Below are 24,859 nucleotides of genomic sequence, written 5' to 3' on the forward strand. Positions count from 1 at the left end.
CCCATGTCTTTATTCAGAAAATGAACTTGTCCATATTTTTAAAACTAAAATATTTTTTTGAACTTTCATTATTTTTATATCTATAATACACATGATTGGAAGAATGATGATAGTTAAATAAGTTTATTAGGTAAAAACAAACGATAGACATAAACACAAAATTCAAAATGTCAACTTTAGCATAGAGAGGAAGAGAGAAGAAGAGGAGGCTAAAATTAGCATTAGCCTCTTATGTCAATTGAAATCTCATCAATTTGTCAATTTATCACTACCAAACATCTCATAACTTGTCTAGTTCTTTCATATTTGTCAATTAAATTGTATATATATTTTCACAGAAAAGCATTGAAACAGAATCAATCACACAAAAACATAAACAGAAACACTAAATCAATCGCTCATAAATTAGAAAGAACGAGAGATACCGGATGAATTATCGTGCGTGTCGATATATATAGAGAGAAAGTCATATATCTATATATGTATATGTAGATCTTGAAATCCTAGGCAAGAACTAAAAATGCAACATAAGAGAGATGAAAACTTTGATTCATTCATCGCAAACAAAAGTTGATGAAAATCTTCAAAGAAATGTGTGTAAATGTGGAGTAAGAGGGGCATTACCAAGCCAGATTATGGTGATGAAGCTTGGAGAGCTCTTTCAAGTGCAGAAGTGAAAGGTGTTTGTAGAGAGTGAAGTGAAGTACTATTTGTGTATATATATAGAGGTGTAATGTTTCAGACCCCCACTGGGGGTGACCCCCAGTACCCCCAGAGGGGTCTGATTGGTGCAAATTTTTTTTTATTTTTTTTCTTCTTCCAATAACCAACCCCCATGTGTGTGTGGGGTGGTGGAGGTGGGGAAAATTGGGAGTCTCCATCAGTTCTCATATATAGAGGGAGAGAAAAAACTTCAGGCTCTGTTTTCAGTTTCATCACATTTGCAAGCGAGAAACAAAGAAGTGCGCTCGCCTTTCACAATTGCGTTCTCTTTTTTCTTTTTTTTTTGGACTTGTAATAACCAAATTTAAGCATTATTATGTTTGTATTAACTATTATTTAATTGAAATTCGATTAACAATAAATTTTGAATTTCATCATTTTGAACAATAAAGAAACACATTATTATAAGGTATTTTAATTTTTCACTTTCATGTCACCACATTAGCATTATAGAAATAGGGGGAAAAAAATGGCAAAAAACTTTTTGGTAACGAATAAGAGCAAGATAAACTTTTCAAAAAAATTATTAACTTAGTTGAATTTTGTACTTTTATTGTATCACACAACTAGTTAAATATATATTTTTAAATATCACAAAACTAATGATTGAATGAGGATAAAATCTTTATTAAATCATTTATCTAATTTATGTCAATAATGCAATTTATCTATCACAATTATTTTATAATTTCATAAAATATAATTTTGTTTTCTCCAATATCTCATTTTATTATCCAATTTTTTTTATAAAAATTAATATAATCTTAATTTAATTTGACCAAGTTGCATGTTCGATCACAACCATGGTGGATATGCAGTTTATAAAGAAAATCGAGTTCCAAGAGTTTGTTAAATTACATTTGCATTATCAAAAGTATTGATTAAATCCCATTTTAGCCTTTAATTTTTTTTCTTCAATTTGATAATTAAAATATTCAAATTGTGTCTATGTGGTTTAGTTGGTTGTTGACCAGAAAACATAATTGTGGGAAAATGTAATACTTTATGAGGCAAAATTAAAATTCAACGGGAAAGTTTCAATGTCACGTGGAATTCGTTGTGAGTTGACAAAATTGGACCATAATGATTATTTTATTTAATAATTTTTTAATAAATTAAATGTGAGAATGTAATAAGATAATTATTTTATTTTATTCTTGAAACATCTCCAATTCTTTATATATATACATATATATTTTCCATCAAATTTATTCAACAATTTAAATTAAAAGCACGATTTGATATATAGCTCACTTTTCCAAGAGTGTAAATCAAAATTTTCATCAAATATTTTTAAAAATACCTAACCCATCTAAAAACCTTATTTAACAAATTCAATGAAAAAAAAAATAATTTTCAATCCTTCATCTGTTAATAATTTTTTCAAATTTAAGTAAAAATAATTATTAAAAATTTGATGAATAAATTAGATCTAAGTTTTATCAAAATTTTAACTAAATTTAAAATTTGGTGACTTTAAAATTTATCCTCATTTGGCAACTTTAAATTTTAACTCCCATTTGACAAATGGATTGGCTTTTAGTTGAGACTAAAAAAGTACGAAAATACAAAATAGACTAAATAAGTCAATAAGGTAAAATTTTACATTCAAACCATAATCATTTCACTTTTTTTTCTAAAACAAACAAAAAAGTTAAAAAATTCTTCCCAAACGTAACTAATTTAGCCTAGCTAAATTAGGCAAGAGTCAAAGAGTGAAGCTAAAATAGTTCTTTACAAACGAACCCTAGCTAAAAATTAAAAATTAATAAATTATATAAAAAAGTCAAAAATTCGATTTTCTCTTTACTTTTTACACTTTTTTTTAATAATAATTTAAAAAGTCATTCTAAATATACTAATTTTTTTCAGGAGCATTTACATACATGTCTTAATTTATGAACTTATACTTCATTAAGTCATAATTACAAAATTTTAGACCTTCAAGTCCCATTAAATTTTTAATAGTTAGAATTGTCCTTCAAACAATGATTGTTTATCATTTATGATTATTTATAAAAGAACATGATAATTTGATATTTATTTTAATTTTCAAAATTTTGAAACATCAACTTTAAAATTGAAAAAACAAAAAAAATTATGTGCAAAAAAAAAAAAATTAAAAGTGTTTCTGGTTTCAGTTTTTTGAAAAAATTGAGTTTTTTTATTTTCGTATTTTTTTTTGTTTCTAGTGAATATTTTTAAAATTTTAAGTAATTCTTTTATTTTTCTAGATGCACTTTACTTAGATGTTTCTAAATAGTCAAATATTTGTGAAAAAATATTTTTAAAATTAATAAATAAACAAAAATACGAAAATGTAATGAATTTTCGTTTTTTTTTTGTATTTTTGATATTTAGTGAATTTTTTAAAGATTTTTTTCACAAATATTATACTTTTTAAGTGTATTTATATTAGGTGTCTAAAAATTTAAAAATTTACTTAAAATGTTAAAAAAAATTCATTGAAAACAAAAAAAAATACGGAAAATAAAATAAAAAAATATAATTTTTCTGAAAAGTGTTTTCTGAAAACAAAAACTATTTTTTTTTTTTTTTGAAAAATTGAAAATTTTGAATTTTTTTTGTGTGCAAAACTGCAAATTTTATGTCTATAAAGTAGCATGATGATAAAACATTGATGTGCAAAACTATAAAAAAAAAAAAAAAAAAAAAAAAAAAAAAAAAAAAACTTCAAAAAATGAGAAAATTGATAATGTTCTCAGTTTTAAAACTGAAAAAAACTGATAATATTTTCGATTTTATTAGATAGTTGAATCAAACTAATGAGTAGACAGACAAAAACGTTAAATCTCATGCTCTATTTTTTTATCAGTTAGTAAAACAATTATGTGGAATATTACTATACAAAATTGATAATATTCTTAGTTTTAAAAATTAGAAAATAACTAATAATATTATTAGTTTACTAAATAGGACTTACTATTTCAAAAAATCTTAGATAAGACCTGAGTTGTCATAACATTTATAAATAAAACTTTTAGATAATTAACTCTTTTTTAATCTCATATTTTAACTAATAGCCTGTTCCCAAACAAGACCTTATTTGAGTAAAAGGCAGGCAGGTTAATACGACGTTGTCTTGTTAGGAAGAACTATTTCACAAACTTCTTGTAGGTGCGCCATAACAGAGGCAATGGTGGAGAGAGAGAGAGAGGCATGGAAGGACTCACAGATGAAGAAAGAAGGGCTCTTCGTGGTAGCAAATTCGCTTCTCTTCCTCCTTCTGTTTCCTTTCCTTCCCGATCCAAACTCAAACCTAGGTCTCACCTCTCTCTCTCTCTCTCTCTCTTTCTCTCTCTCTTATATCTTTGCTTAGTCTTTAATGTTTTTCTATTGCAGTCATCAAAGGACACTGTAGATGTTGTAGTGAAACGCCTAAAAAGAAGCTGAAATAGTGATTCAAATAAAATTCGATTCCAATTGCTTGTCTAAAGACATTGAAGGGTTTACAAATTAGGTTTATCAGAGCATTTGCTTTCGCTTTTGATTAGAACAGGCATTATTCCAATGAATTTTCAAGGAGTTTTTTTTTTTTTTTTTTAGAATTTATTTGATGCAAATGATTCAAAACCCTAATGATTAAATTCCTGAGTTGTGCAATTCAATCTATTCTTCTGGTTCTTTGTTAAAGTGGATTTGTACCTAGAAACTTTTTGCAATGTTTTCCATAATATGGTGTTTTGGTTGAGTCCATTACCTCATTTCCATTGAATGATTGTTGTATTGTGTCAGTTTTCTAAGGAATTTCATAGCATTCTCTTAAATGTGTCTCAATAGGATATTTAATTGTTGATTAATATTTCAAACATCCGTTAGTTGTCTTGTTTAGGTCCTCACTACTAAACAACCAAATGTAGTTTGACTTCTTGTGTTTATACTCACAGCCTCATGGACCAGAATGATCCAGGCCCATATGGTAGGGTCAACCTAAATTTTTTGAGGCCCGAAGCAAACTCAAAAATGAGGCTCAACTTTTAAACTTTTTTTAAAGAATATATATTGGTAAAATATTCAAAATCTTCAATTTATTTTACAAATTACATTCCACTATTTCAGTATGCACGATTGATCTCGATTCAAACTTTTTTTTTTCAAAATAAAAATACATAATAATATTAATATTCCTTATAATATTATTTTCTTTTAATAATAATATTTTCCTTCTATTGATTGGTCTTAATTACCTTATAAAATTATTTTCCTTTAATAATAAAATTTTCCTTCATCTTCATTGATTCACCTTCGTTCCCCCTGTATCTATATATACATACTGTATTGCATAGCTAATCGTTACACTGAAATCATACAGATACAACAAACAAAGAGAAAGAGGCACTATTCCAAGCCCATATGGTAGGGTCGGCCTGAATTTTTTGAGGCCCAAAGCAAACTCAGAAATGGGTTCAATTTTTAAACTTTTTTTGAAGAATATATATTGGTAAAATATTAAAAATCTTCAATTTGTTTTACAAATTACATTCCACTATTCCAGTATGCACAATTGATCCCGATTCAAACTTTTTTTCTTTTTTTTTTCAAAATAAAAATACATAATAATATTAATATGCCTTATAATATTATTTTCTTTTAATAATAATATTTTCCTTTTATTGATTGGTCTCCATTGCCTTATAAAATTAGTTTCATTTAATAATATTCATTTTCCTTTTATTGATTCATCTTCATTGATTCACCTTCGTCCCCCTATATCTATATATACATATTGTATTGCACTGAAATCATACACTGAAATCATATAGCTACAACAAACAAAGAGAAAGAGAGAGAGACAAAACAATTCAATGGCATTCAAGTCTTTCATCACCCGTATCACATCATCCTTCAAATTCTGCCCTTCAAAAACCAGTCCAACATCCCAGAAAATCCTATCCAACTCTCCCCAAGCCCTCTCTTCACTGACTGCCAGTCGGCCACCCCGCTCCCTTTCAAAAAACCCCACCGCTCCTCCTTCAAGCACCACGTCTCCTCCTTCTTAGGCTGTGGGTTCCGCACGCACGAAGACGACCTCCCCGAATCACCGCCATGCAAGTGGGACGAGACGCCACGTCGCGACTACAACTCCTCCATCTCCAGCGATTCCGACGATGAACTCTTCCCTCTTCCTCCTCCGTCGACACGACACCCTATCACCACTTCCATCTCCGGTGATTCTGACAACGACGCCGACACGACACCCTGGCTACGAGAGAGAAGATGAAGAAGAAGAGATCGTGACACTAGCGGCGTTTTCACTAAATCGCAAGAAGAGGGTAAAGAAGCTACTACCGTCGTTTTCGGCGGAGGGGAAAGTGAAGGATAGCTTCGCGGTGGTGAAGGGATCGGTGGACCCATATGAAGATTTCAAGGCATCCATGATGCAGATGATACTAGCGAAGCAGCTGTTTGAGGAGAGAGACTTTGAGCAACTGTTGGAGTGTTTCTTATCGCTCAATTCGCGTCATCATTACGGGGTCATTGTTGACGCTTTTTCAGACATTTGGAAGACAATTTTTTTGTAATACTAGTTGTATTTTGTTTACTTGCTCAATTGAGTTTTGTATCTTGATTTTTCATTGTTTTTCTCTTTCTTTTGTCCGTCATTTATTTTCTATTCAAACCTGACCAAAAGAAATGTTATCTTTCTTTCACATTATTGAATTAGCAGACATTTACTAATGTGGATGTTGTTGACTGTGGATGTTGTTGACATTTGAATTAGCAGTCATTCAAACCTGATCAATTTTTTAAAAAAATTATTATATTTTCTGAATTGTACGTGTATTTGCTTCATTAAAATCGCGTCTTTAATTGTGTACTCCGTGAGGCATTGTTCATTGGAAAGTTGAGGTTTTTGGTGGTAGAATTCGAAGATTTGACTTTGACGTACTGGGTTTATTTTTATTTGTGGGAATTGAATGTGCTTCAATGGTGTACTGGGTTGTAAAATAATTATTTAATATTTAACTAAAATGGATATGCATTGCAGGTTGCTCGCAGTGGTCACACTGTAGTTAGGGCAAACTCTGTTTTAATTCTATTTGGAGGTGAAAATGCTAAACGGAAGAAACTCAGTGATTTACATATGTTTGATTTGAAGTCTTTGACTTGGCTTCCTCTTCATTGCACGTGAGTAGTCTGCAGCATATTGTATCAAAATATTTTCTGAAACGATTGAAAAAAAATGTTGCTTGTCGACAATTTCAGACCTTAATTCTTTGTTGTACATCAAATTCCATTCAGAAGCTATTAACTGGGTCCCTGGCGCACTGTACATGTGTGCAGAGGACAAGGACCATCTCCAAGATCTAACCACGTGGCTGCTCTTTATGGTGATAAAATGCTTCTAATTTTTGGAGGAGCATCGAAGTCTAAGACTTTGAATGACATATATTCACTTGACTTTGAGACGGTGTGTTCAGCTTTTAAATTTTTCTAGTTAATATTATTGGTCTTGGTGGTTGACATCTGATTTCTTTAGTGATGCAAAATCACATCTTATCTGCAAATTTCTGATACATGCATATGGATGTTTTCTTCAGATGATATGGTCAAGAATTAAGATACGAGGTTTTCATCCATCACCTAGAGCTGGCTGTTGTGGAGTCCTGCGTGGAACTAAATGGTACATTGCTGGGGGTGGTAGCAGGAAAAAACGTATGTCGCACAATCCGAGAAGAACGTATTCAAAATTCTCTAATCTGTTTCTTCCACGGTGCAACTCTGAATGAGGAACATAATTTCTTTTTGATGTCGGGTTTAATGTGACAATTTGGCTTATTGCCTACTCTTTTCATCTATTTTTGTTATGATGGTGACCATCTCATGTGTGGTTTGGGACTTTGGGACCTATGTATGCATTCTAAGAGGAGAAGATTAAAAGCAGAAAGAAGAATATACTTATATTTATTAAAAGTGGGAAGAATAATATAAAATCAAAGAGAAGGATTACCCATGTAACTCCTATTACTTGAAAGAAAGGGAAAATGGCAAAATTAGTTGGCACTTGAGACTATTGGTTTGAATTTATTATAATTTTGCTATTGTTTGGTTCTTTTATTGCCTTTGGTTGTGTAGTTATTTGGTATCTCCAAAGAATCCAATGACTCACACTTATGCATGTCACCTAATATGCATTTTAGATTTCTGTTTGCTCTTACAGAGAAATTTCTTGACTTTTCTTTCTATTCTATTCTCTCTGTTTTCCAGGACATACAGAAATGTTGATTTTTGATGTTTTAAAACAAGAGTGGTCTGTTTCTGTTGCATCTCCTCCATCTTCTATCACCACCAACAAGGTACAGTTTGTTGATTTTGCAGCTTGTCCAAGTCTAATAAAAGTAGGTCTTTACAACATTATTATTGGACTTTCAACAAAGTGTGACTTGTAGGTTTTATCATTCATTGGAAGGTAATTAAAATGAATTCCTGAGGATGTTTATGTTATGCTTTCTCCTTCACATTTTTTCAAATTATTTTCTGCTTTCCTTTGGAGTTGGATGGTTTGGCCAGTTGGCCATACCTGATATGGCTGTGATTGTCAACTTGTATGCTAGTTAGAATATAATACTGCAAGACTTGAATCTTGTTCTCTTCTTTTTTGTTTCTCACTCAACTTTTGTCACTTGGGAATAACATATATTTACTTCCTCCTATTTGTTGGCAATTTTACTGATGGATTATTGTTTCACAGGGGTTTAGCCTTGTGCTAATGCAGCACAAGGAAAGGGATTTTCTTGTTGTTTCGGGGGATCCAAGAAGGAGCCTTCAAATCAGGTTAAAAATAAGTTTTCAAATATTGTTTCCTGTTAACGCATCAGTTGATACCCAACAACACATTGTTTTGTGGCAGATTGAAGTACTGACCATGGAAAAGAATGAATCATCTATGGGCCGGTGATTAGCTCCCAGTAAAGGTCCAGGATCTTTACTCTCTGAAAACAGCTTTGTTAGATAATGTCTCAATGGGACCACATATTTAAATGTGGTGTTATCATTTATAAGAAGCCTACAATTTAAGTGATTCAATTTAGTTAATAGGCTTAAGGGTATATGTGTCATGGACCTAATGTGTAGATACTAGTTGAGTAATTTCTATTTCTATGAGGGGCAGAAATAGAAATTAAAACAAAATTGGTTAAGTTGGTTTTCATAGAAACTGCCACACGGTTTTGTTTTTTGAAAACCTATTTTAACTTTAAGATGTTATGGTCCCTAATCCTGCCTGATAAGAAAAGAACTGCCAACTTCTTTGATATCCTCTCAAGGAGAAACTAAAGGCACCAAAAGGAAAGGATTGGAAGGCAATAACAAAGGCAATACAAAAGGTGGTATTGACAATCACGTTTCCGTTTAACCATTACGATGGAATCAGGTACGCTTTTGTTTGGTTTTCTTGCTAATACACATGATACATGATCCAAACTCTAAGGTTTTATGTTCTGAAAAATTTATCTAACAAGCTTATCATCCACAGGATTGGCTACACAATTGAGTACTGGTTCTTTTAATGGGTCAGTTGATGCTGTTGCGAAACAAAATCTGGCATCTATAATTGAGCACCATGGCTCTGGTAGAAGATCATTGTGAGAGTCTTTACTTGTGGATTCAAATCCTGTTTCTGGTAATATTTCACTCCGCAAGAAATTTCATGATGAGGAAGACAGCATGATGACAGAGAGTTCTGAAGATGGAAGTCCTTCACAGGTGAACTACTAATTCCCCAATGTAATTGCTCACTGTTGCATTTCAATATTAATTTAAATGTCTGAAAGTAGATATCCCTTGTTGAAAATCCAACAATGCCATCATCTGTGGACATATGAAAGTTCATTTTGCACGTTTTGTGTATGTCATTGTTGCCTTCATTGGCCTGCCTTGTATTTTCCCGACCTGGGATATGTTCTACATTGAAACCAAAGATAAGCTGTTGAGATGTAGAAACCTGTTTCCCTAGGATTTTCTTGTTCCTACTCATCAGTTGTCATTCTTTCCCACTATCCATCTTTTGAAACCAAATGGTCTGGATTCCAACATTTTCGCTTTGTGGCGGTCCATCCAACTGATATTCCCAAGTTCAAAAACCAAACAAGTAACCGATGTTGCTTAGAACCTCAAAAACCCTATCCAACTGATATTCCCAAGTTCTTGTTCCAGCAGGTAGCAGAGCAGAGAACAAAACAACTTGATATGGGTGTTCAGGCTAACATTGCTGGGAATAAAGCCAATTCAGAAGAAACATCTTTATTTGAATCTGATGGTTCGAAGACCCACAACAAAGGAAATGAAAATCTTCCGACTGATAATGATGATATAGTCGTATTATTAGAAACTGACGGTAAATCAGAAGGACCTTCAGTTCCTTCAAGCATCTATCAACTGTATGGAACAAAAATGGCTGCCCTAATAAAAAAGAACGGAATTTTGGAAGGACAGCTGGCAATTGCATTGGCTAGCCGGGAAGCTGCAGAGAAGAACTTATCTTCTGTTCTCAAGAGCAGACAAGAGATGGAAAAAAAAACTGACAGATGCAGTCAAGGAGATGGAATTGCTGAAAGAGAAGCTGGCTGGAGTTGAGCTGGCACAAGAAGAGGCCAACAACGTATCAAATATTGTCCACTCTGACAATGTAAGGCTTGAGCATGATGTGACTTTCCTCAAGGTAGTGTTGGATGATACAAAGAAGGTACTGTAATTACATCATCTTCTCATGTGGATTCAAATTTGTGATTTGTAAGTTTGAATATATCATCGGGTTTGCTTGTCCTCCCCCTTTTCTTTTTAGGAGTTGCATTCGACTAGAGGAGTACTTGCGGGAGAAAGGGCAAGGGCACTCCAACCACAGGTATGGCTGCCAAATGATATTGATCTTTATTACAGTTGTTTATACTGTTGTTCTAAACTATGTTATATGGACTCTTGTAAAGTTGTGAAGTACCCGTTTCGGGCATTTGACCCGTGGTAAGAGTTTGAGATACGTATCCTACATGCCCAACAAGTTTGTATAAGTAGTTCAGTTTAGTATGTAAACATCGTTTTATTCTTACAAATAAAATAAGTATTTTCGAGATATAAAATCTAATTGTGTCTTAGTGTGATTGACATGAGAATTAAATAAATTTGAATAAAACAAGTATTTTCGAAATATAAAATCTAATTGTGTCTTGGTGTGATTGACATGAGAATTAATAAATTTGACATTTAGACATGTACTTGGACTCAAAATTGCCTATTATAGCCATCGAAGTTATATGTAATCATCCTAACTCGCACGCAAGACTCTAAATTCTCATTCATAGTTGGTTTCGGATTAGGACCCGATTTACATACCACCTCCTAATAAAAAATGCATCGAGTTTTGAACACTGCAATTCAAGTACAGTCACTATGAAAGTAATAGAGATTGTATACCATTTTCCTTGTAACATGTTTTATGATACAATTGTGGGCTTATACTATTCCAATTCCATATACATAAAAATTTGCAGGTTGAAGTTTTCCATCTGAAACAAAGATTGCAGTCTGTGAAGAACCGAGCACCAACCCCAAGGAAATCTTTCCATCATGTATAGTACGGAGAATTGGTCTCCGCGCTGTTAAAGTAATATTTTTGTACACGCCCATCAGTTATATATTTACAATATTTTGTAGTAATATTTCTTTGCTTATTAAAGCACTTGATGCTGGTGCTCCATATTGTAAAATATCTTTAATTGCTAGGCCAGGTATAGCTTGGGACCTCTTGGGTTGGATTGGTCTTTTACCCCTTTTAGTGACTAGTATCCATGGGTCAAATGCATCTTCCTCCCCTCTCTGTGTTTGCAAGTATCCGTTAGCTTCTGTCATGATATTGTCAGGACGTCTTTGCCGGTAACGGCTATGTTATTTGCCGCCGGTTGGACGTTGGGAGTTTTGAACCTGCAGGCTTCTTTCTTTCTTGTGATCAATTCTAGCACAAAGAAAACAAAAGAAGTGTAGAGATTCGTATTCTATGTTGTAGTACCTATCCTCCAAAATAAACTTTGGTTTTAGAGGTTTACTGGCCTTGTTTGGTTTGTGTTTCTCAAAAAATTTTGGGAAAAACTTTCTACAAATAAGTTTTCAAAAGTAGTCAAACCAAACAAATTTTCCCAAATTTTTTTTCCAAAACTTGTTTGGTTTACAAGTTTTCCAAACAAATCTCTCTCTCATACACATCAAATCAATCACTTTTTTCAAAACTCTCTCTCAAAATAATTTTTCAAAACATCTTTTGAAAAAAAATCAAACCAAACAAATTTTCGTACTTTTTATCTCAAAACATATTTCTCAAATACAAACCAAACAAGCCCTAAGATCCATTTCAATACATATTCTTGCAAATTTCCCTCTTGTCGCCATAGCCGTGATCTAATCAATCTTAAGAGGTTTCCCACTAGATTTGGCAATGGCGAAAAGAAGTTTCTCCTGGTAATACTCAATCGGAAGCTTTGGAAACCAAACCCAAACTGCGGTTGTGGTTTCAAAGGCTTCTGATGGTTTGAAATTCGGTTCCCACCGTCGCACAGTGAGATAGTAGTCCATGATCACCCATGGTTCTCCCATGAAAACATGAGTACAGTCTGACTATTCAAAAAATTTAAAAAGGAAGTAATTGTTACCCAGGTCAATGCCATTAAAATCCCCTTGCAGACCCCAAATATTCTTTACTCGAGTACATAGCATTTTATAGCCTATGCTCCTGCCCAGAAGCCTGATGATTAGAGCATTCCTCTATGGTTGCCTAATCTTTTCCAGTAGTTCTTTGGGTAGGGTGACTTTGGGAAAGCCCAAGTGTTCTGAGCAGGAGTGTTGGATTTTAGTTTGTCTCTCGAGCTCATTATCCTCTTCATTAGATGAGAGGATTTCTACCCTATTGTCGCATAAATGATCACTTTTTCTATTCATGTTCAGAGCTTATTTGAAGGATTTGGGAGGTAGGGAAGGAGATCCCATAGCAGTAGGAACTTGAGCAGGGGTTCCCTCTTTCGACTCTAAAATCTCTATGTTCACCCCATTTTCTATGGTTGTTGCAATAGGTGAATCGGAACTTTTAATTTTCTTGGTGCTTCTGATCAAGTGGTCTTCTTATTCGATTGTTTTCTCAAGATTTAGAGGATCTCGATGATCGTTGGTGTTGCCTGAGATGTTTTCCGTCATATTGTTAGGCTTGATCAGGACCAAACCGAACCGATCCGTCGCATTTTGGACGGATGCGTGATGACGAGCGGACGGTTGTGGATTAATTTTCTCCAATCCGCCAATTTGGCGGACGGATGGCGGATTTGAGATTTCTTTGGCCGCAACCAAACCGCCAAATCGCTAGCACCCCTAGTAATTTATAAGACTTTGTATTTTCAATTTGTTTAAATATTATGTTTGTGTTTTCAATTGAAAAAGAGTTTAAATATTCTGTTGTAAAAAAGTTTTCAACTTTAATATATTTTTGAATTGAAAAAAATAAACGTATTATTTATCTAGATTTTTTTGTTTTTAAATCTAACTCTAAAAATAATAAATAGAAAATATGATATATGCTGGTTAGTTTTTGTTTTCAAAAACATATGTAGATATAACAATACAGAGACATACAATCTTTACTACTGCTCTATTTATGATTTTGGTGGTTTGAATTGTTATTATATTTTAAGAATCATAGATTGTAATAAATCATACTGTGATTGTAATATGTGGATGAGGCATGTAGTGATCATGATATTCTAAAGTTTCAAACTTTCTTTATTTGGATAAGGCATACAGTGATTGTAATATTTTTTTATGTCATTGACTGTAATACTTTTTTTTTTCTTTTTTTTTTTTTGAGGAAGTGCACAAGTTGAATTATGTTGAAAATTTATAAAATTTTAAACCGCCAAACCGATTCGCATCCATTCGCCAAACCGCCAATCCGCTCAATCCACATCCGCCGGATTGGCGGATGGATGCAGATTGATTTTCTTCAATCCGCCAATCTGGCAGACGGATGGCGGATTGGAGGTTCCGCGGCCGCAACCAACCCGCGCCCACCCCTAGGGACCATACAACTTTTAAAATACAATATATATATTCAAAATTAAATTTTTTTGTTAAAAAAATAATAAAGTGAATATTATACCAAAAATGTGATTAGAAAACTATATTAAAAAACTAAATGCTAGTGTGTTTGGTTTGAGTTTTTTGAATTAAGTTTTTTGAAAATTGAGTTTTTTGGTTTTCGTGTTTTTTTTTTTGTTTTTAGTGAATATTTTTAAAATTTTAAACATTTTTTTTATTATTTTAGATGCACCTTACTTAGATGTACCTAAAAAGTAAAAAAAATTGTGAAAAAATATTTTAAAAAATTAATAAATACATAAAAATATAAAAAAATGTACTGAATTCTCGAATATTTTTTTTTTGTATTTTTGGTATTTAATGAATTTTTAAAAAGTTTTTTTCACAATTTTTTTACTTTTTAGGTATATTTATGTTAGATATGTCTAAAAAGTAAAAAAAAAAATTGCTTAAAATATTAAAAAAATTAGTAAAAATAAAAAAATAAGGAAAATAAGAAAGTAAAATTTTCTGAAAAGTGTTTTTTAAAAAATGGAACTAAGAAAAGTAATTTTTGAGTAACAAAAAAAGCAATTCATCCTCACAAATTCATTTTCATTAAATATTTTTTTTTATCGCTTTTAAGAAACTTAATCATAAATAAACAGAAACAAAAATACGATAAAAATGATTGAATTTTCAAACCCTCAATAAAATAATTTCTGGGAAACAAAAAGAAAATTTAAAAATGAGAATTGACACAGACTTTAAGTCCAAATAGGGTAGGGTCGGACCTATAAATCTATATCCAGCATTAGGGGTGTAATTTTGGCCTGGCTCGGCCCATTCGGGTTCGGGCCTGGCCGAGCCCATGTCGGGCCTTGCAGGCTCTCCCGTCAAAAAATCGGGCTGGGTCCAAGCCCAAGCCCAAGCCTAAGCCTAACCCTAGGCTCAAGGGTATTTGGGCTTTGGGCGGGCCAGTGGGCTGGGCCCCTGGGCTTGAGCTTGGGCTTTGGGCGGGTCTAAATAATTTTTAAATTTTTTTAAAAATTTTTTCCACCAAAATTTTATTATTTTTCATTAAAAATAATACTTCGGCATCAGGTAGGCCGGGCGGGCCGGGCTTTTGGGTAGGCCTTGAGCGGGTCAATGGGGCCGGGCTTCAAAACGATGGCCCAGGCCCAGGCCCTAGCCCAAGGCCTCGAGCTGGGCTTGGGCTCGGACCTAAACGGGCCTTCACAGGCCGGGCCCACCTCGGGCAGCAGGCGGGCTTCAGGTCACTCGCGAGCCATGGGCCAAAATTACACCCCTATCCAGCATCTAACCCACCAACCATCTTTACCCGATCCATCATCATCATCATCTTCTTGTTCTTCTTCTTGATTGGAACACTCCCAGTATGAGGTGTTTTGAGAAGATGATTAAAAATTATTTTTTAATTTTTTTGATTTTTTTGTGAGAGAGAGAGTAGATTAAAAGTTGAGAAGTGGCTTTTAACCGACTTCTCAAAACATCCCTATATTTGGAACTTAGGAGTAAAAAGAAAAGAAATAATTACTTAAGTTATAAGAAAAAATAAAAAAAAAAAGAAATAATTGTGATTTATCTCTCTCTTATTTAGATAAATAAGAAATAAAAGAAAAGAAATAATTATTTGGTTAGATTTCATAAAAAAAAATGAAAAGAAATTTTTTTATGTTATACCATCAAAATAACCTTTTACTAAATATAAAAAAACCCTAAGAACTTGAGTGTCACATTGCTTGTTTTCACTTTTCAAAAGGCACTTTTTAGAAAATTCTATTTTCTTATTTTTCATATTTTTTTTGTTTTTACTGAATTTTTTTAATATTTTAAGCAATTTTTTTACTTTTTAGACACACCTAACATAAATATACCTAAAAAGTAAAAAAATTGTACAAAAAATCTTTTAAAAATTCACTAAATACCAAAAATACAAAAAAAAAATACAAGAATTCAATACATTTTTTGTATTTTTATGTATTTATTAATTTTTTAAAATATTTTTACACAAAATTTTTATTTTTTAGATACATCTAAGTAAGGTACATCTAAAAAAGTAAAAAAAATGTTTAAAATTTAAAAAATATTTACTAAAAACAAAAAAATACGAAAACCAAAAAAGTTAATTTAAAAAAAACTTAATCCAAAAAATTCAAACCAAACACACTGAATCATTTTATTTTTTTTATTTTTATAAAAATATAAAAATTTATTAATTTCTTTTCTCAGACAACCTTTATAAAGGTTAAAAATAAAGATTATAAGAAAAATAAAACTTCTCCCCTTTTCCCTCTTTCGTCCCCACTTAAATTACCCAAACAATTAAAAAAAATACGTATCTCTTCGTTTCGTTTCATTTTTCATTTCCAAATCACTCAATCCAAAACATAGTGTCAATCAATGGAGTCTTTGTCTTCGTCTTCGTCTTCACGAAGATCGCCGCTACATACGCATACATCTACAACCAGTCCTCAAAGATTTCTATCGAAGCGAATCGAACCAGCAATTCGAGGCAAATCGTGTCCGATATGCTTGAATCACATTGACCATCGCAGAGCAGCAGTGATCACAGCCAGAGTGATCCGTAGAGGGTCAGATGGTTTCACCATGTCCCAATCTCTTACGTCCTCAATACAAAGCTCATAGTTCCCTCCTTCAATCCATTTCTGGTGTACATCTCTGTTTCAAACCCACAGGGAAGAAAATTATGTCAGCTCTGTTCCATTTCTGGTGTACATCTCTGTTTCAAAGCTCATAGTTCTATATATGCGAGTTTTTTTTACCAAGTGCATGTGATTTTAAATGATATTTCCCAATCTCAAAGTAGTTTTCAACTTATTTCCCAATTTTTTTTTTTTTAAGTTACAGTAAGGTATTTGAAGTCATGTAACCAAACCACAACTCGAATAAACAACCTGTATTGATAAATATGTTTAAAAATTCGTTTAAAAGTCAGCCGACTTTGGTAAAAAAACTTGTACATATGCATTGAGGTTACAAAAACAAATTCAGGGGTAACTAGCTCCCTAGTCTAAAAGCCTTCAACAAGGTTTCCAAACTTAGTAGTTTGGTTCATGTGTCTTGTAATTTGGGACTTGCAGAACTAACTCAAGTAACCACAAGCAAGAAATTACAGAGATTTTCTGTAGGAAGATTGCATCAGGTAACACCTCTGCTTGTGGATGCCCCCCCTTCTTTTCTTCCAATATTAGGCTTCACTCTGTTTGGTTGCTGAGAAGGAAAAGAGAATTCCAAAATTCCCGTATTCCTTCTCAGCAACCAAATTAAGCATGGACCAGCTACATGAATCATTTTTCACTCTATATGCTCAACTAAATTAAATAAATTCAAATCTTTTTTTTTTTTAATTTCCGCATCCCGTGGAAGAATAATTGGAGAAAAATAAGTTATCCCCCTATGATTAAAGTCAAAATAATAAAATGCAGAGTGTTCACCTGAAAAGTGTGTGAATATTAGCTGTTGTGAGGTATCCTCTTCCATGGAGATCAAGACACTGAAACAAATAAGTTAAACCCTCTGGAGTGTCTTTGTTTTCTAGGGCCAGAACAAAGTCTAGACAGCTTTCAAAATCCATCTCCCGAGCATTACCTCCTCCAGTTTTGCCATGACGGACATGCTCATCAAATGCTGTTAGCAAACCAAAGCAAACAATGAACAAAAGCTTAAGAAAACACAATGCAACATAAACAATTTAATCAAAAAATAATACAATAATGGTAACAGGTAAGGAACGTTCCAAGTTAAACCACAGCTGGTGAACTGGTGAAGGGCATTTTTGGGTATGGACAAAATACTGCATTATAATGAAAAATAAGCTTAGAAAATTCTGTAACTGACACCCTCCATCATTAACAAAAGAAATGCGCTTTGAACAAGCAAATCATTTTCTAAAACAGGCAAATGCAAATAATTTCAATAGGCAGCAAAGCAACGGAGTGTGACCAACCACACTCATTATATAAGGGTTGAAAAGGCCATATTTTCAAGCAATTGAAAGAATACAAGATGCACGGCAGAAACTCCTACCCCTCTCAATAAAAATATCTGTCAGAGTCCCATCAACATATTCTCGAAGTTCCTGCTTGCTCAATGTTCCATTCATATCTTTATCGAGTGCAAGAAACATGTCTGCAGGACTAAACTGATTGCTATAAGCTACAACAATAACAATAACAGTAGTCACAAGCTCTGTAATGCAACCAGAACTACTTTTTTGAGATTAACAGTACAAGATAAATGCATAACGAAATACAGCCCCTTGTACATGACAAGAATTGAATTAATATCATTCTACACCTAAACATTCAAGGAGGAATACAGAACTATTTTCCCCTTATAAATCTACAATTATATTTCTTAACACTCTCGAAATGAACTTCAGATGGAGAAATTCAATGCACCCACCACAAATGCGTTGGGCAGACGTCAATGAAAACCAGTTTTCAGCTTGTTCAATGTCGGTGACTTCTTCCTCACTTTCCTGACATAGATAATAGGTAAGAATCCAAAGTCAACTTCTATTCAAGCACATAGAAACAAAATGCATTTTGATACTTCATGCTTCTTACTTCATACATAATTAGGTTTAAAACAAGCTCATGTAAATACTTCGGTCCTCTGCTTCTACCAAATCCAATTTCAAACAAAAATAATTTCAATTGATATTATGTAAAATAAGTTTTATATGGATTAATCCTTGAATTTGATGATGGAAAATTTCCTTCAAATCACCAAGAATTATTTCTACCAATTTTGTTCAGTCTGAAAGAAGCAGGCCAACAACAACAATAGCTGTTTGTATTCACTCTTGCAAGTATAGCATTGATGCAGAAATTTAGAACTTTAAATTCATCATTTCAGCAACCACAAATTTCCAAGTAGAGAAAAGACAAAGATCCACAGTAAACAACCAATTAGGCCTAGCCTAGTTGGCCACCATGCCTTCCTTCGGGCATAATCCCAAGGAGGTCATGGGTTCAATTTCCCTTAGGGGGTTGAATTAAGGGTGTGCAAGCACTTAGGTGTTTTGCCAAGGGTGGAGAGATTTTCTATCATAGGTGCTAAACTAACAACTAACATTTGTCGATCAAAAAAAAAAAAAAAAATAGAACTAAGAGCCTTAAACCCCTTTTGTTTGAAAAGGGCAAAAAAAAAAAAAGAAAAGAAAAAGATTAATAAGAAATACTTGGATCAATTTTAATAGTACATCAGTGTGAACTTTTCTTTACTCACAACAGTGGCAATAAAAATAAAAATACAAATACAAATCTAATGTAAAATTATTACACCAGCAATGAAACGACAGAAGGACGCATATTAATATATGGAAATGGTTGTTCTTTTGAAGTCTATAACCAATCAGCCATTGTAGTCTCAAGATGTAATGGGACAGGCAACACTTTCAAAGTTAGAGATTAACACATTTACCAAGGATGACAATAACAACAGCCTTAATGCAACATCTTCCCATTTCAGGGGACAGTGACAATTAAGGAAACAATCACATACAAATTACCTGGTGTAGTTCCATTAGTTCCTGGAGATAGTTACTAAGCAGAATCTTCTTTATGCATCCCTTTTCTGCAAAATAAACTAAAATCCTAAAAAAATCCAAAGGTCAAAGAGAAAGCTGAGAATCCATATGAATGAAGGCATTCAGCTGAGAATCCCTATGAATGAAGGTATTTAGTTACTAAGGTTATGTCGACCATTAAAAGGGGTTTGTCAGCAATCAACATCATTTCCCTATCAGTGGATGTTCAGACAAATCGGTTTTTCCATATTTGGATTATTTAACAAATCTGTCACCAATATCTACTCTGCCCTTTAATCCCCTTAGTCCCATTGGTGCAACTGAAAGTGGTATCTAGATATGGTTGCAACCGGCCTGTGCAGCTGCAGAACAAAGAAATATACAGGATAAAGTCTGTGCTGGTGGTGATGGTTTTTTGAGAAAAGGAGGCATTAAGCAAAAAATAAAAATAATAACATCACATGCTGCAGCTACTGTAAAACAACATGACAACAGTGCTATCATAATAAATAAAAGATGAAAATTTGAGTACACTTCAATATTTTTATGAAAATGTGAAATAGAAAGTTTGTGATTGTGCTAGCAGTGGTTGAGGAAAGAGGTGACGTTACACATAATATAATCAAACCACATTGGAACATATTACAGTTAAAGAAAATGACAAGCACCAGAGCAATTTCATTTCATTAAATGAAACACTAAAATACATAATGACTTCAATTGAAATCATGCTATAGAAATTCAACTCTTTCTTTTGAATAAGATAAATAAGATTTAGAACATGACAAACCTCGTCTGTGAGGATCACAAAAGAAGAAAAATTTGTGTGCAGCTATGCGGCAGTACATTTGAAAAAAGGCTGCAGGCATGTCCCGAAGTTGTGCCAAATTAGGAATAAGGCCTCGTATATACGCCTCCATTTCCTGCATGCATCAAAATATAGATTGTTCTTTTTACATACAAGATTAAAAAGCATGCAACAAGATTACATTTGAGAGAGATAGAGAGAGAGAGAGAGAGAGAGAGAGAAGCTACTATCCAATTTTGGACAATGAGGGGTGGAAATGTGTAAAGAACCATACATGAGGTTGTAGAAAACCATCAGAATCCTCATCGAGCTCACTCATGTCAATTCTGGCCTGTGTAAGTGAAACCTGGCAAAATACGAAAGTAGTATTACATGAGAGAGAGATAGAGAGAGAGATCCACAAAGAGACTAACACAAGCCAGAGTTCACAATTAAATATCCACAGATGAAACTTGTCTCATGTTTACGCATTCACTGTAATAGCACAATCACGTGATCAAACCACAGTGATAAAACAACTGTGGAGTTGCATTATTAATGTTGTAATTTATCAGAGATATTTTGTTACAAGAAGGATCATGCTCTCTTATTCATTTTTAATTTTTCTTCCTCGAATAAACACACAATCAAATCCTAAAATCAATCAGGTTTCAGAGCAAAACACGCACCATTGGGAATCAATTTAGAACAAAGTGGCTTAATGACAGTTATTAATGTCACCAACTACATGTAAAACGATAAAGTCCATATACTATGTTGCTTGTTGCCTTTATGTTGAAGTTCACATCAGTCGCTGTTTGTTTATCTATTGTTCTGAATCCTTTCTTTTGCATATGAAGCTTATGTTATTGGTGGTTGTGGTGGTTAAGTTTCTATTTTCCTATATACTTGTGTTACTCATTTTACTGTTGTTACTTATCAAAGAAAAAGTTACTATAATAATTTTTTGCAATAATTGGGCACCTTGGTATCAACGAGCCTTATTAACTCAAATTACTTGATACACTTTATAGGTGAATATCTAATTACACATGTCAGACACATATAGAAAACAAGACATTGTTATGCATAGAAAACCAAGACCCACCGTATGCATGACATAAAGGTAAAATGGCAGGATGGCAATTCTTCCTGACTCATCTTTCTCGAACTTCATGAAGTTTGACGGACTGAAAAAGCGTCGACATTTAGGGCCTATTTGTTCTGTACACACAGAGGCAATGTGGCAAAAGTCCTCATAATTCATCTAACAATATGAGAAACAAGACGTGTTTTAGCATCATTAGAGAAAAAAAAAAAAACAGACAAACAAACAAAAGAGTAGTTATAAGGCTGTAACTGTACGAGGGATATAATCAGAATTGTTAAAAATAATAATAATAATAATAAAAGAAGAAGAAGAGTTGTACCACAACATCAAATATCTGTACATTAGATCAAACATGCCAAATTATTAACTTCAAAATTAGTAAGCTTAAACAAGCAGTTAGCAAGAAATCTAAGAAAACAAATGCACCAGATGTGGCTATAGCAGTCTAATCCACACTCAGTGAATGTCTGCTAATTCAATAATGTGAAAGAAAGACAACATTTCTTTCGGTCAGGTTTGAATAGAAAATAAATGGACAGAAGAAAGAGAAAAACAATGAAAAATCAAGATACAAAAACTGGCATGAGAGAGAAAGAAAACAAAGTATTGTACTATACGGAGAATTGGTAAAATGTTTGCACAACAAAGTATTGTACTTAAAATTATCAGGACATGTCAGAAATCCAGAAGAATCTAAAGAAGAAAATAAGTCAACTACCACTGCTAGTGTAGACATTTTGCAAAGAAGCTGAACATATATATTAGATTCTTAGCAACATGAAAGAAAAATTATATAAAAACGATAAGGTGTACAGACCTTTTCAGCACCAGTGGCATCATCAATCACACAATTTTCTTTGAAGCAAACCCACATGGCATCCAGATCATCAGCATTTAGTAAAAGATCAGATTGCTTCTGCATGTACGAAATGATGAATTATTGCCAATCCACATCCTAATACTAAACCAAATAATTAGTCACTACGAATGAAATCATATTGAAATCTTGCACAACCCAATAAACTTTGTAAGATTCAATCTAAAAAAAAAAACAAAAATGGCAATATGGAGTTCCAATATCACACCAAAAGACAGAGATATACGCTTGTTTCAATCTGCCAAAGATGAATTGATTAAGTGATGATGACTAACAACAGTCAACAAACGAGGAAAAGTGTAAGTGATACCTTTAGAAAACGATATTTAGCCACCCTCTGGACCCTGTGACTGATGGAGCCTTCTTCTGGTTTCTGAACAAAGGGGAAACAGAAAACAAACAAAAAAAAGAGGCTAAAGCAAGTACAAAATATGAAAAAAAAAATGAAAATGGCAAAAAACATTATCATATTAACGAAACGAACAAAACTATATGAAAATAAGGAACCTTCTCCCTTCAGCATTTGCACTCAAGTTCTATCCAAGTAGATACCAAAACAAATGGACAAATTTTGTCTGCAAAAAGAGCAAGAAAGAAAGTGACAAAATCACCTGGCCTATATTAACTCAAACACCTAAGCAACAATAACAATGCTTACCTTCTTATAGAAGCTTGGAATTGTGCCAGCTTCAGCACTCTTTTGCTGCTTCTCTTTGAAAATATTAAGCAATATTCTCTTTGTCTCAAGCTCTATAAATCAAAGCACAATGTATACAGTTATACTACTAGAGAAACATGCACGTGGTAATCATGGCCATGTTTACATCTGCCATGTAATTCATGCACAAAATGCCATATACAAGCCGCCAATAACAACAGATAAAGAAATCCCATTTTGAGATAACTAACTAACATAAATATGTTGTCAACATGCAATCTTTAATCCATACCCACATGAATTAACATTAACATTACCATCAAGCTTGACCAAAAAAATAAATCCTAAAAATGTATAATCCATACCCACATGAATAACCCCCCTATCGTGGATGACCCACAAACTCCGGAACAGAATTTTAAGCCTCAACCTCCCCAAATCATTAACACCTAGTTTGGATTGAGTGATTTGGAGAGAAAAGAAATGAAATCAAATTCTCTGGGTCCTAATCACTTGTTTGGATTACTAAACAGGAGATAAATGAGGAGAAATGGAACTATTGATTTCTCTCATAACTCACTTTTTGAATCTCTCCAAATTGGAGAGATTGGGAGAGAAAATAAATAAGAACATTACTAATTAATTGTCCATCTACCAACAAAAGAAATAAAAACATAAACGGTTATTTTGGTAATATAAACTGTAAGATTTTCTTTTCTTTTCTTTTATATAGTCTATCCAAACAATTTGGAGTCTTTCCAACTTAACCAAACAAGAGGGAGAGAAATCACAATTATTTCTTTTCTTTTCTCCCCTAAAAATCCAAACATAGTGTAAAAGACTGGCAGCAAGGAATCCGAGCCTTGAATTTTGAGTTGGAAACCACCTTAAGCTGGTTCCAATTCCACCACGGCATTGATTATACTGACAAAATCACAACAACAACAACAGCAAAATTGTTTTCGTATAGACAACTAAATTTAGATAAAAGACACAAATTTAAACACTGTTAAGATAGCCAAATTTGTGAAATTACATAGTCTATTCAAATTCAATCATGTCATAACTGCCAATTGGTTTTTTGAGTTTCGCAATTGATCAACCAAAACACATAATTGTCAAGGAATTAGATAAAATACAGACCCATTAATGCTTTAGAACCGAGACCAGAACCGGATCCGATGTAATGGCGAAGGTTTCGGGCCCATAACAGGGACGACGATGGTGGAATCTTCCTCGGACGCGATGCTTCGTGGTCTTGGCCATCAATCGATACACTGTACATTGCTTGAGATTGCAGCCTCTTCGTCTTTGTCTCTCTGATTCAGAAATCTGAGGAGCTTAACCTTTCAGATAGAGAGCTCGATCTATGTACATTACGACTTGGAGGCAGAGACATTGCTCACTGTTTTCGAAACCCTAGTGTTCGCTCGCGAGAGAGTCTTCTTTTCTTGTTGAACGAATCTTCAAATGGTGAACGTGCATAGAGACCCATCGTCCCTGGATGTTTCCAAATTCGCATTAACCACCCTGTGAGCTTTCAAGGCATCTATTCTATTATTAAAAGCCAACACCAACTTTGGTGTCATGAACTTAGAAGTGAGCCTTGAATTTGGTCTATTGAAGCGTCTACCATATGCTGCCACGTGAAATTTAAGTAATTTGGAAAAAAAAAAAAAATAGATCCCACGTTTTTCACTTTCTTCCTTAATCAACTACCCAATACTCAATTGGTGAGAAACGGTTTTGATTTTCGTCTCTCTCTCACACACAAAAACACAAACACATTAGCGATATCTCTCTCCGTTTCTTTTTCATTTGTTTTCGTCTGCACTTTCTGTTTGTTTCTTAGCAAAATTTGTTGATTGTTTCGTTCCTTCTGGGTGTTCTTTGATGGTGGTTGTTCTACATATTTGACTCTCTCTCTTCCATTACTCTCATTTGTGGGTATACAAAGAGAGTTTTAGAGAGAGAGAGAGAGAGAGATAGAGATATGAAGATAGAGAAATATGGACGCGAATAAGCAAATGGGTTCTCCTTCATCTTCCTCATTC

At 33.3% G+C, this 24,859-nt stretch overlaps 2 protein-coding genes, 1 non-coding gene and 1 pseudogene across 10 annotated transcripts; 2 read left to right on the forward strand and 2 right to left on the reverse strand.

The window, feature by feature from the left end:
- The first annotated feature begins 3,903 nt into the window (after positions 1–3,903).
- On the forward strand, positions 3,904–6,266 carry LOC145789376 (transcription repressor OFP7-like). Its single transcript, XM_082876868.1, has 4 exons — positions 3,904–3,972; positions 4,087–4,101; positions 5,615–5,912; positions 5,962–6,266. The coding sequence occupies exons 1-4, from the start codon at positions 3,904–3,906 to the stop codon at positions 6,264–6,266; spliced, it is 687 nt and encodes a 228-aa protein (XP_082732994.1).
- Positions 6,267–7,286: 1,020 nt separating this feature from the next.
- On the forward strand, positions 7,287–11,315 carry LOC114256759 (uncharacterized; annotated as a pseudogene). Its single transcript, XR_014333948.1, has 8 exons — positions 7,287–7,401; positions 7,954–8,042; positions 8,438–8,520; positions 8,597–8,689; positions 9,211–9,450; positions 9,901–10,429; positions 10,529–10,588; positions 11,232–11,315. The product of XR_014333948.1 is annotated as an uncharacterized LOC114256759 (transcript).
- Positions 11,316–15,992: 4,677 nt separating this feature from the next.
- Positions 15,993–24,387, reverse strand: LOC114278355 (putative serine/threonine-protein phosphatase 2A regulatory subunit B'' subunit TON2). Of its 7 annotated transcripts, none has more exons than XR_014333736.1 (12): positions 23,949–24,387; positions 22,806–22,897; positions 22,458–22,520; positions 22,088–22,186; positions 21,268–21,426; positions 20,455–20,526; positions 20,163–20,295; positions 19,355–19,431; positions 18,244–18,319; positions 17,866–17,994; positions 17,274–17,632; positions 15,993–16,497 (listed from the first exon to the last, which is right to left on the reverse strand). XR_014333736.1 is itself a non-coding variant. In XM_082875755.1 (12 exons), exons 1-12 carry the CDS (start codon positions 24,088–24,090, stop codon positions 16,356–16,358), a joined length of 1,365 nt encoding a protein of 454 aa, XP_082731881.1. In that variant the 5' UTR covers positions 24,091–24,386; the 3' UTR covers positions 15,993–16,355. The 7 variants fall into 7 exon arrangements, 5 of the variants coding, with proteins under 5 accessions (XP_082731881.1, XP_082731880.1, XP_082731884.1 ...); XR_014333737.1 differs by having other exon boundaries at positions 17,866–17,967; positions 19,355–19,419; positions 23,949–24,386; XM_082875755.1 differs by having other exon boundaries at positions 17,274–17,466; positions 19,355–19,419; positions 23,949–24,386.
- LOC114278360 (small nucleolar RNA snoR104) lies at positions 16,891–17,009 on the reverse strand. The gene has a single exon (XR_003634891.2). It is a non-coding gene; the product is annotated as a small nucleolar RNA snoR104 (small nucleolar RNA).
- Positions 24,388–24,859: the final 472 nt, after the last annotated feature.

Source organism: Camellia sinensis, chromosome 6, assembly GCF_055761805.1.
Source record: "Camellia sinensis isolate YWXY chromosome 6, ASM5576180v1, whole genome shotgun sequence".
In the NCBI taxonomy this organism is placed as follows: Eukaryota; Viridiplantae; Streptophyta; class Magnoliopsida; order Ericales; family Theaceae; genus Camellia; species Camellia sinensis.